The 12,214-nt window shown below is 37.7% G+C and overlaps 1 protein-coding gene across 11 annotated transcripts in view; it reads right to left on the bottom strand.

Annotated features, from left to right (window-relative positions):
• Positions 1 to 12,214, bottom strand: part of PTPRM (protein tyrosine phosphatase receptor type M) — a 499,856-nt gene that overhangs the window by 211,488 nt on the left and 276,154 nt on the right. For all 11 annotated transcript variants that reach the window (XM_075416445.1, XM_075416446.1, XM_075416448.1 and 8 more), the window contains exons 9-11: positions 10,013 to 10,122; positions 5,238 to 5,439; positions 641 to 743 (exon numbers count right to left, since the gene is read on the bottom strand). In XM_075416445.1, coding sequence (XP_075272560.1) covers positions 641 to 743; positions 5,238 to 5,439; positions 10,013 to 10,122 — 415 coding nt within the window. The remainder of the gene's footprint in view (positions 1 to 640; positions 744 to 5,237; positions 5,440 to 10,012; positions 10,123 to 12,214) is intronic.

The raw sequence follows: 12,214 nt of genomic DNA, 5'->3' as shown, positions 1-12,214 counted from the left end.
AACCATTCCTCTGTTTCCTTCACTGAAAATCAGGCATCTTTTATTCTAATCAATGAAGGACCTGCACAGTACCGTGTATCTGGCAGTGAAAAAAACCTCTGCAAACTGGAAATTCATTAACGGGTACTATATAACACTAAAGAATCCGAGCTATTGGTTTTCCAGGTTGATTTTGTCTTCTGTTTCTGCTGTCATGGTGAATTAAATCTAAATATTTTATGAATGTTACGGTACGTGTTGTTTAAATTGGCTAACTTACTAAGAGTCGATTATCTTAAATCTGTGAAGTAAACAAGAAGAGTGAATATTAAAGACAGTAGCTCAGCGTAAAAGATGTGATATGTCCTTGAACTTATAACTCTGCAGTAAGCAATTACCTTAAAGAAGCCACCCACACAACAGAACTATGGCTTTGTTCCTTATCTTCAAAGAACAAGCCACTTGCATCTGGATCAAATCCTTTAAACAATACACGAACGCTCAACATCAAAGCACTTTCATTTTCTTCAGTTATTTAATTTAATTAGAGCTAATACAGACACAAATTTAGATGCTGATTGCTGTGTAGAAAATCCCCAGAAAACATGTTCACGAAATTAATCAATTTGGTTTTAATTTTATAAAGATTTTTCCCCCGTACCTGACAGGAGCGCCTCTGCTCTGTGCAGGTTTCAGCAAGACTGTCACAGTGCTGTCAGTTTGATTCAAAGGTGTTTCAAGTTCATATGGTGGCATAGAGGGTGCTAGAATAAGAAAAGAAAAGAGCCATCATAATCATTATTCCTGTGTTTCCTCTTTCAAGAGCTGTATCTTTATCAGAATAGGTAATTTTAAAGTCTTCTTCAAATATAATGACCATATTGTAGGTCTAAGATGCTCTCTGTTACAACACAAGTGTGAGACAACTGTTAAATAACTTCGGCAAAAAAAACCCCAACAAAAAAAGAAATCCCAGCTCACTGCCAATTTCAAGAGAGGAAGCAGATACTAGTAGGAGTAAGTTTGCAGAAAGTATTGAGAATCCACGACTTGGAAATGAAAAGTTATCTCAAGAAGAGCATCTGCAAATGTGCATGCTGAAGTGACTACAGCTTTTGAAACCGAGCCCAGCTTTCTCAGCATGTCAGTGTTATTGCGATGAACTCTCAGAATTTGTCATTCCTGGAATGTTAACCAGTGCTGTAACTGTCCTGGGTCTATTGTCCACCACAGGCATAATTTACAGTAATGAAGCAGGATTATCACCACGAGAGCTTATCTTCGTTTGAAGCCACACTCAGTAGCACTTTTGCAAACTGTGTCTTCATTAAGGAATTACAGTTGTGATTAAAACAAACGATGCCTCAGTTATTGCCTTCTACTGTTGCTACTTTTTTCAGTGCTATCATCTAGTCGCACTTTTATCATTACATTGGATGGAAGGCTGCTTGGTTAATTGATTGTTTAGCAGTCTGTTGTATCCTTATTGTCCAGTTGTTAATGATGATACACAATTAACAGATTTAAAGGCTACAGAAGCAAAAAGTGGTCCTTGCAATGATCTCTTCTGACCACAGGAATAATGCAGGGCAGTGAACTCCACTAAACCAATTCCTGCTTGGAAAAAAAAAAGCATTTGGCTGTGGAGATCTTTTTGTTAGCAGGTTCTTCCAACGGCTGATGGTACTTCATGTTGAACATGGAGATCTATTCGGCATCTCAATTTGTTTGGCTTCATCTTTGAGACACTGGATGCTTTGTGTACCATACTGATGAAGTTACTCAGTGTATATTATGCTGCACATACAGATAATATCAACCTCTAGGCTCCTTTAGCAAATTAAATAACTCCAACAATGTGAGTCTTTCTTTCAAGTGTATTTTCCAGTCCTTTTCACCTTCCTGGTAGTAGCTGCATCTACTTGAAAGACATACAAACTTCTCTCTCCTTTATTCATATTGCCCTACATATACAAGTAAGGATTGTGTTAACGCTTTTGTCCACAACTCTTCAGTCTGCTGTGAGAACATCAACAACATCTTCATTGCTATTCATTCATATTCACCAATCTTGAAATGTCTCACAAATACAAAAAATTAATCTTCAAAAACCTCCTTGTAAGCTGCAAGGGTTTTATTCTGTTTACAATCCTGGATATAGGGTACAAACATTTAGACTAATCATTTTAAGTAATTTGGGTACCCACTTTGAGAAGCCTAAAGGCATAATCTTCCACACTATTTTAAAGATTCAGACACAGTTTTCATGTATTCCAGTTTTGCAGTTTTGAATATGCAGAATGTGTCCACATAATGCCCCATTCTCAAGCCGACCATCCTCAAAATAAGGAAGCACAGAGTAACTGCATCTCCAAAAAAGTTGTATGAACTCCGAATGTTTTTGGAACACTGTAAGTGTCATTTCTCATCCTTGGACCCCTGCCCACATCTTAACAAGTCTTGTAATCTTCCTAACTTATGACTCCTAGGTCCCTGCTTGCACTCTTTACTTATCTTAGTCTCCCTCCACCAAAATTGTCCTCCTGTCCAGGATATAAGTTGTGGTTCTCCCAGTCCCACCTTTTAGTCCTGGCTACCTTTTATTTTCTCCACAGATACTTGGACATTATCTATTCTTACACTTTTCTCCTGCCTAGGTTAGGACTTTTCCTCCTCTACACTGCCCACATGTAAAGAAGGAGCTTATCAATAAACAGAGAAAACTGGAGATATTCTGCCTATTCATGGGTTTTGCAACTGCACACCCTGGTCTTCAGCAGCAGAAAGCTCAGGTGCAGCAAAAGGTAAGGCCCTTAGCGACTCTCTGTCTGTGTTGGGCCACACTGAGTTGATGAACACACAGGCAAGTCTCTAAAAGCTTGAAGAACTATTTAGTGAGGATATCATCTACGGTGACACTCGCTGCTCAATTCTGTCAAGTTTCCACCATTTGTGTGCAAACTGCAACATTTACAAATTGCCCAAATCTGGACAGATTTTCAGAGTGATGGCTCAGAGTAATGTCTCTCTTCTTGTTAAATATTTAAATTTCTGTTTGAAAGCACTTCAGTAATGCATCGGTCACCAGAATTTATCATGATGTCAGCAATGTTCCTGAAATGGATGAAATTCTTCTTAGTATAAAAGGCAGTATACAAAATTTCAGCCCGCACAGCTGACTTCACAAAGTTACATGCAACAGAAAACAGTCTTCTAATAGAGTGCCCACCAATTTTGATAGCAGGCTCTGTTCTGCTACAAGCTCTGCTTTTGGTAATATGTATTTACACACGGATCACTTCATCCATCAGTGCCAACCACACAACTGTACAATGAAACATGGCAACTATTTACAGTACAGCATGGTACTACTCAAACACTTAACACAGGAAATTATGAGGATTTTATTCAAATAAAAATGCAGTCTAGAGGCAGACTAAAATTCAATGACTCAATTTAGAAATTGGTCAGAATGCACTGTTGCCACCTCATCTGTTCTAAAAAACAGCAAAAGCTTTTGTCCATAAATGTTCAGCATTTTCATTTCACACCTCTCCAAAATGGAGAGCACTGGCCACATCAAGAGCCCCAAAGCCTTACAGTAAGATGATGAGATCACAGGCCAATAGTACTGCAAAGAGGGTACCACACTGAACAGCTAAATTTTCAGTTGTGATTTTTCAGTGATACTAGGAAATACAGGCATTCTGCTTCTATTTTAAATTCATTAAGAGAATGGCTTTAACTACCCAAAGACAAGTCACAAACATTCTCTGTTAGTACAGTAAATAACATGAAGTAAAGAGAGAGTGGGGTGCAGACAAGACAGCTTGGAGAACCTCTCTGCATGGTTGCTTGGAGGTTAGTCTCACCCCCAAGCATGCCTGCAATATCTGTTTACACTAACGAGTTTTAGTTGGTGACACAGCAAATTTAGAAAAGAACAACAATTTAAGATCCAGCACTATTCCCAAATGCCCAGATTCTCCTCCACTCTCAATAGTATCCTTCCTTCCTCATTCTAATAAGGGCTGATTCTGCCACCCTAACTCATGTCACGTCTTGCTATGTCAGAAGTTGATTTCTGACAGAGAAAGGTTCTGCTCAGTACAGCAAAGGGGATGGAAAATGAATCCCATCATTGCTGCTCAGTGTTAACTACGTTTAGACTTTCTATAACGAGTAATTTTCTAACTTGAAAATTAACAATGATTTTTTCTCTACAAACACCTGTGTCGGCAATAATTCCCACCTTGCATTAACTGTCTTTTCCTACAATATATATAAAAAAAAAGCTCTATTTCTGATAAACACTTGTTACTTTTTTTCATTCTAGTGACGACAGAAAATGAGTGATGGGAACAAGTACAAAGAATGTGAGTAAAAGAGAAAGAATATTTTGTACCAAAATGCCTGCCTTTACCTTTTCTGAAAAGCAAAGTCGACCACAAACGGATAAGGTAATTTTCTGTATATATTATCAAGGGGCCATAGTTCAACTGTCAGTTTAATTCCCAAGAAGACTGCAGAGAAGTGAAGAGTAAAGGGATTTCAACTATAACTTTGCAAAACATTTTGCTATCAGTTACATAAGCACTTTAGAGTATGTAATAGTATTGCATCCCACCAGCTCGAGAAAGGAAGTCTTCCTCTGCCACTGGGAGGGCTTTAAAATATTGTTCATGGATCTGCAGAAGTGACAGAGTCATGCTGCTGTTATCTGAAAACCACTCGTCCTGATGTTCTTGTCTAATACAGTTTCATATCCACTTCAGTCCACACGCCTGCTATGAACATAGGCAGGCTGGCAGTTAGCTACACTTTCTAAGTGAGCGCTAGACATGTAGTATCTCTGCTCCACTCTCAATTGTTCATGGCTCATTAAAGAGATTTTCCAGCACTGTTACTGGAATTTAGAATCATGTCAAGGCTGACTAAGCTCTGAATAGAACCCTCATCCTCATGTCCAAAAAACCCTATGCTAAATGTTGTAACAGCAGCTGGCACTGACTGCAGGCACATAATTCATAGGGTTTCTTGGGTGACAAGTCACACTTGTGAACAGCAATTTCAAAGTATGAGCCGATCTTTAAGCACCTGGAAGTTTGTCAGATATGTTAATGTATGACACTGACATCTTCAGGGACGAACATGTATTTTACTTTTTCAATTTGCTGCTTGTTAGATCCTAAAGAACAAGTAAACAACAAAGAAACACCCATGTCATAAGCCAACGATAATATTCTTTAATCAAATACCTGATATTTTAGTTGTGAACTGATTTGTGATTGGGGGTCCAAAGCCTTTAGCTGTGCTCGCTCTGATGGTAAAAGAGTAGGTGGTGCCAGGATACAGTCCAAAAAAGAGATAGTGAGTTTCATTTCCTAGCTTTGAGACTCGTCCACTTTGATTGGATAAATCTATTTCTGGGTCAAAGGAACTGACTGCTTTGTAGGTGATCTGCAAAAGAATAAGAAAGTTATAAACTGCCTTGAGCAGATGGACAGAGATTGCATCTTTATCCAGTAAACCCTTCTGATGTATGCACTGTCAGACATTTTATGATAAGCTATCTTACTCTCTTATACTCTTCAAATCCCGAATCCCACGAAGGGACACAGAAACTCAGCCATAACTGGTATGAGTTATTACTTTTATAGATACAGAGATTTAGTGGCAGCTAGATTACAACTCTAAAGGATGGGTTCAGGCTTACATTACTTCCTTCAAGATGCTGGCTTTACCAGTGTCATTTTTTGAATTCACCTTACTGTCGGTTTTGATCAGCAACAATAACAAAATTAAAAACAACCAGGTAAAAACAGGTGAGTGAATAACAGAAGGTGTAGTCCTCAGTTCCAGCTGACTTCACTATAATTACACTTTGCTTTGAATAAGATTATCTGTAAAAGATGATAAGGACAGCTTAAGGCAAATTTTTCAGAAAGTGGGTAAAGCTCGTATTTTAGTTTGAATCTTAGCTATTCTAATTGGTAATTTGGAAATTTTCAGGTTACTATATTGTACCTAGGTCAGATTCTCATTTGGAGGAAAGGAGAGATAAAATGTTAAGTAATATATGCAGAGTGTATATATTGTATCCTCAGTTGCTTCTTTGATTCAAACAGTATTTTTAGTTTTCATTAGAAATGTTAATAAAAGTTCACAGTAAAACTTGATCCAGATTTCTTCTATTAATTACTAATTTCCATGCACTGTAATGAGAATTTAAAAATAAGAAATCCATTAAAAATTAAAAAGTAAAAATGATTCATCCCTCCTTTCTACTTTTAAAGTTTCATTTGTATGCGAATAATTCTAACACTCTTCATTATATAAAGTGATAATTGACATTCTTTTTGCTATATTTATTCCATATTATTATAATTAAGAAGACACATAAAACAATACATAGAAACATCTAAATGTCAGCATTGCACACCTTAAACACTTGCAATTTCCTAAAACCCCTGACTTAATGAAAATTGATTTGCATATGACCCATCTAATATAACATCAATAAAGTGCTGAAAATTAGTAATAAAAACTTTGATACCATCTAGATAAACCCCGACATTATTTCAGTAGATATAAGCAGATCCTCTACAACTCCTTGTCCAGAAATCAAACTGTACGTGCCTTAAAAACCACTCAACTAACCCTCCTAATTATAACAGAAGGACATTACACTACCAAATATCTGAACTTTTATCAGTAAAGAAATTAAGGTTACGTATTGCCCAAAACAATCTCCCCTTCTCATGGTAAGCGTTGTTATGCCTGCTTGTGGGACAGTGGGTCATAACGTTTTTTGGAGATTTAAAAAGACAGCTTAGACAACTACTTCACAGCTATGTTTTATGAACTAAATAACTTTCTGCAGCTCCCTTTCTGTGATTCTTAAATGAATTTTCCAAAATCTCACTTAAGTTTTATTCAAAATAATATCAGGCTACCAGAGACTTTGCAGTCTATGTTAGATTCTTATAATTTTTTGCAGTGTTTTGTTATTAGACAGCTAAGTGGCTCATGTTCCGTAATGAAATAACTTCATCCATGGATCATGCAGAACACATGAAAAAAAAGTGGTTTGCCTGGTTAAAATGAACTTGCACTTTTTCTGCATTTCACTGTTACTTATAAGACTATTCCTACCTTTAAAAAAAAAAAAAACAAAAAACCCCTAATTTCTTATGTCCACCATTGCTAATGCCAGTTCAGCTTTGTAGTGATGAAAAAAAACAGGGTATGAGTTTCATTTTCTGCCTGGATGTTGACTATTTATCAAATTTAGATGAAATATTGCCAAAAGGACTAATCCCTTTATTCCTACAACTGTGGACCTCTACGGGTGATAGAGGATCAGAATAGAGGATCAGAATGGTATAATTTGTCATTATGTCATTTCTTCATCTAAAGGCTTTTTTCTTTAAATATTGGTAAAATAATTGGATTTGCACTTAATTTCACAACAGCAATGAATACTTTAATACTTGATACTTCAATGCACAGTTTCCCCCACCACATGTATTAAAAGACTGTGTCCTTCAGCCAGTGAAAACAAATGCTTGGCCTCAGAAAACAGACTAAGTTATGAGATTTTCAGCAGAGAGTTGGAAATGCTAGACACAGAGGTGAGATTGAGCTTTCTCTCTGGGCATGGGGACGCAGACACATGCACATTAAGTTCATCTGTGTGCTGGGATCAAGACCGTGGGACCTCCTGCTAAAAGCAGGTGTCTCTGCTGTAGTCTTAAGGCTGCCCCTATAAAAAACAGCTACCAGCTGAAGAGCTTGCGCTGGAAAGAGCAACCTTGCTCCTAGGTCTGACTCAAGATTACATACTTGCAGTTTGCCTCACCCAAGCTGTGTGTCTTCAACTCTAGAATAAAGTACCCTGCACTCGTACTTGCTTTCCCCCTGGCCCTACGGTTCTTTCACCCCTGGCCGCGCACAGCCCCGTGGCGGGTGACAGGTGAACGGAAGGAGCATTCACCCCTTGCTGCAGCTTTGCGCCTGAGTCACTCCCCTGTAGGCAGACGATCATGAATTGGGGAACCCCTCAGGCTGCGATGACCCCTACACAGAGCAACGAGGTCAGTGCTCATCTGCTAGGCCATTCTCCGGGAGGTGAATGTCGTGAGCACCACAGTTTTCGTGAAAAACCAAATATGGCCTATGTTTGTACAAGAGCAGCTTTAGCGGCTTCGCTTTTTAGATCAGAATTGTTGATGTACGCAGAGCCATGGCTTAGACGCCTCTCTGCCTAAGCTTTGGCTTGCAACAACGCATAGGCAGGAGCTGGACACCTCTCTTTTCAAGCCTGGGTGATTCGGAGTTGTGCTGGAGGCATTACCTTGAGAGCACAATGATCAGCCAGGGAGGGGCCCACGGAGACATCATGCATAGTCTAAATCAACCTATAAAACACAGGTACCTAAATTTCAGCTGACTCGCCTGGATCTTATCCTGTGAGCTACCTGAGTTAGCTAAAATGTACCTGAAGTATACATTCATATTTCACCTGAAGTATTCATTTAAAATTGGCAAAATGTCCCTATGATTCACTGTGTATATTTGTTGGCCTCCATGTAGTTTACCAGTCATATTTACAAAAACTTTGTGATACTTTTTAGGCTTATAAGCAAACATCAGGGCAGAAAAAGTATTGAGAGACAAGCTGTCAGCAACTAGGTGTCTATTCATATTCAGCTACCAGTCTGCACTGAGTTGGCATCTTTAAAACAAGAGACAGTTTGGTTGCATTAGTCTGTTGGTATCTTTTACTTAAAAATTAATGAATCAAGTTTCTGAACTAACTGATTGCCTTCCTCCTTCCATTTCTGCTTTGATGTGTATTAGACAAACAGTATAAGGAGATAACAGTATTTTGTTTTCTTTTCACTATTCTCTTCACTATTGGAATGCTAGGTTCTTCTGGTGTTCACAGACTCGCACAGTCTTGACTATCTTAGAAAGTCAGGCCAAGCTATTCTTTTCCATCTCTGAATACACCTGCACAACCCCCATCACAGCCGATCCAGTTATGTATGTATAGACATTTACGAACGAACTGCATGTATACAGCGCATGTATTCCTCATCAATGCAATCAGACATGCATGCATGTTTGTAAGTAGAAAGATGATTCACTACTATGTCTTTCGATGTACACAAAGACTAACATCAATAAAAACATTAAGATACTAACTAAAACATTCTGATCCCTGAAGATAGGTAACTGTTGAACTAGCTGGAAAGTAGTCAGTTTTATAAAAAAATCAATTCACACTTTTTCATAACATTTTATCCTCTTACAATAAAATAGTTTTCAAAACAGTATCAATAGGTTACCATTCAATTTAACTTTTCTTTTACATCGTATCTCATTTAGGTGTTTTTTTTTTAAACAAAGCATTTCAATACCGATTTTGTAGTAAGGTCAGGTAAGAAGCTTAACAGTGATTATTGTCTGACAGCTTAATCTGTGCAGTCTTTTGTCAATTTTTCTAAAAGATATTCAGGCAGAGGTTCCACACAAGGAAAAGCAACGATTTTTAGACATCTAGCAACACATAATTTTGTTGAATTTGCATTTAAAAAATGTTAGTTTTTTTTTTAATTATGCCTGCTGGTTTCTATTACAATAGGCTTCCTGTAATGAGTCTCACCTAAATGTGATGTTGACTGTTACCACTGTGTTATGTGTCCTAGACTCCCATTTTTTTAAAATTCACAAAGATCTGTCTTTCAGTCTTTTACATATTTGATGCATATTACTAGACAGAATGCTATAGCACCTGGTTATAAAAATAGCAGTTTTCTTAAAGCTGATAACCGAGGGACATTTTGGGTCCTGCATAATTCACTCCTACATTATATATCTGATTTTATTACTTTGTAAGTGCTACTATCTTCAAAAAGAAGATTCATTTTACACGAACTGGAAAAAATATTTCCATTTTCTTATTAATTATGCATTTTTGAAAATCTAAATATACATAAAAATTAAAACATGGCAAAATACTAGGTACCTCATACAAAGTAATCACACCATACGTTTGCGCTGGCTCTCTCCATTGAAGAAAAATCTTCTCTTCAAAGGTACTCCCTTGAATAGATTCAAGTGGCACAGCACTCGGGACTAAAGGAGCAAAAAAAGGAACAAAAGCTGTTCTGAGAAAAATTTCAGGAGATACTCTGCTTAATATTTGCGCTGTTGAGGCATAAGACCAGTGTAGTTCAGGAGGAGAATGACTTATTTAACAAGATAGAACCATTAAGGAAACACACGTGTCACCTTCAGTGTAAGAAGGAACTAGTGAGCATCGCACTTTTCCTGTAAAACACTATTGATGAAAGAAAAGGACAAATCAGCTTTTTAGAAGGAACTAGGCGATATCTCAAATATAAATTCTTGTATTATAAAATCTATTTGTGATACCTACTTATCAACAGTATTACTGTCCTATAGTGAAAAATATATTAAAAATTCATATACGACATGGACAAGCATGGAAGTAACAAGGTATAGTTTCAACAGACTGAACTAGAATGGTTAGCTTGGAAAAATAAGCCACATGTTGCATGGAACAGCGATGCTCACTGACATTAGGCCTGAACCCTAAACAGGGTGAACATAAGGAAACTGAGAAGTAGCCAGTGAAAATCTGACATTATTAATTTTCCTTAAAGTCTCTTAATTTAGGAGAATGACCTATGAAGAGTCAGGTATGTCACAAGGTTCTGGTAACAGGTATGTCAACCGCTCTCAGGTACCTACTTCTGTTTCCTGTTTGTTCTGCAACAATTACCTTATCCCCAAGACAATCTCAACGCAGTTTTCAGAGAAGGAGATGTGCAAACAGCACATGGACATGTATCAGCTACTTTATTTCTGAAACAACACTTGCAATGGAATGTGGAAAGAAAATCCTGAAAAATGTACACAGGACTTGTGAGACAACAGGCATTGATGGGTTAGCACTTTTCCACAAACTACATGAGAAAATCCAGTTAAAGGGTAGACTCAACATCTTCCACGTGCTAGAGAAAGCAGGTGGTTGAATTAACTTCTCAGACCCCTTACTGAGATTTACCCGAATGCTTAAAGAATAGGAAGATCTGAAAGCAAGACACCCAGTGACTCCTTCCCGTTGCTAGGTCTGGTAGAAAGCTATCCTCCTCCTCCTCCTCCATGCTGTTGGTCTGGGAGTTCACACGGTTTGAGACTTCGTAATCACCTCTCCATAGCTCTCCGCAGAATCCCTTGCTCTACCAAGGGGAAGCTCCAAGGACACACGTGATGATTTCTGAACTACCAGTCCTGTATGGACCAGTAAAATTATGCTTTAGGGCAGCCTTAAGTCTGGGCACTAAACCTTGCTTCCAAGTAAGAGAGAACTGGTAAAACTCATTTGGAATCACAGGGTTAATGAATTATATGTAAAGTGAGAGGAATGAAATACAGTGTAAATAAGTTGGAAGTATAGCAAAGCACTGTGGTAACCCTCTAAAATTGTCTGAAGGCTATAAACTCTGAGCAGTTATGCCATAAGGTAGGTCAAACACTGGCAGAGGTTACCTAAAGAGGTTGTGGGATATCTGTCTTTGGAGATACTCAAAACTCAGCTGTACAAGACCTTGAGCAATCTGCTCTCACTTGATCTGCTCTGAGCAAAAGGTTGGACTAAATGAGCTCTGGAGGTCCCTTGCAACCTACATGACTATGCGAGTCAAAAAAAGATGATGATTATTTGGGTCAGTATACTCTGTTGTGTTACATTGAGATTTATGTACCTTACTGAAAGTGTATGGCATACTAAAAAGTTACAATTTTTGTTCAAGGTGTTCTCTCAACCACTGATGCTAGTTTTTAATAGGTCTTGGAATAACAGCAAGTTCCAGTGGGCCAGGAATAAGAAAGTATTATGCAAAATTTCAGAGAAAATCCATAAACAGCCCTGATAACAATCTTTAGCTCTGTCATCCTACAACTGAAGTGAATCAAAATTAGAGGATGACAGCAAAATTAATTCTAATTAAACCTTTTTTTTGTTAGCTATGCTTTGTCAAATCTGCTGCATTAGCAAGTATACATTCCTAAATTGTTTAATTTATTCCCTCATATATTTTGATTAGAAATTACTACTACACAAAACCAATATAGCGTATATTAAATGATTTAATAGGTTTAAATGACAGACTTCAAGTATTTATTATAAGAGGAACAAATC

The sequence above is a fragment of the Opisthocomus hoazin genome, chromosome 3, assembly GCF_030867145.1.
Source record: "Opisthocomus hoazin isolate bOpiHoa1 chromosome 3, bOpiHoa1.hap1, whole genome shotgun sequence".
Classification (NCBI taxonomy): Eukaryota; Metazoa; Chordata; class Aves; order Opisthocomiformes; family Opisthocomidae; genus Opisthocomus; species Opisthocomus hoazin.
This window is presented reverse-complemented; position numbering and strand designations above follow the sequence as displayed.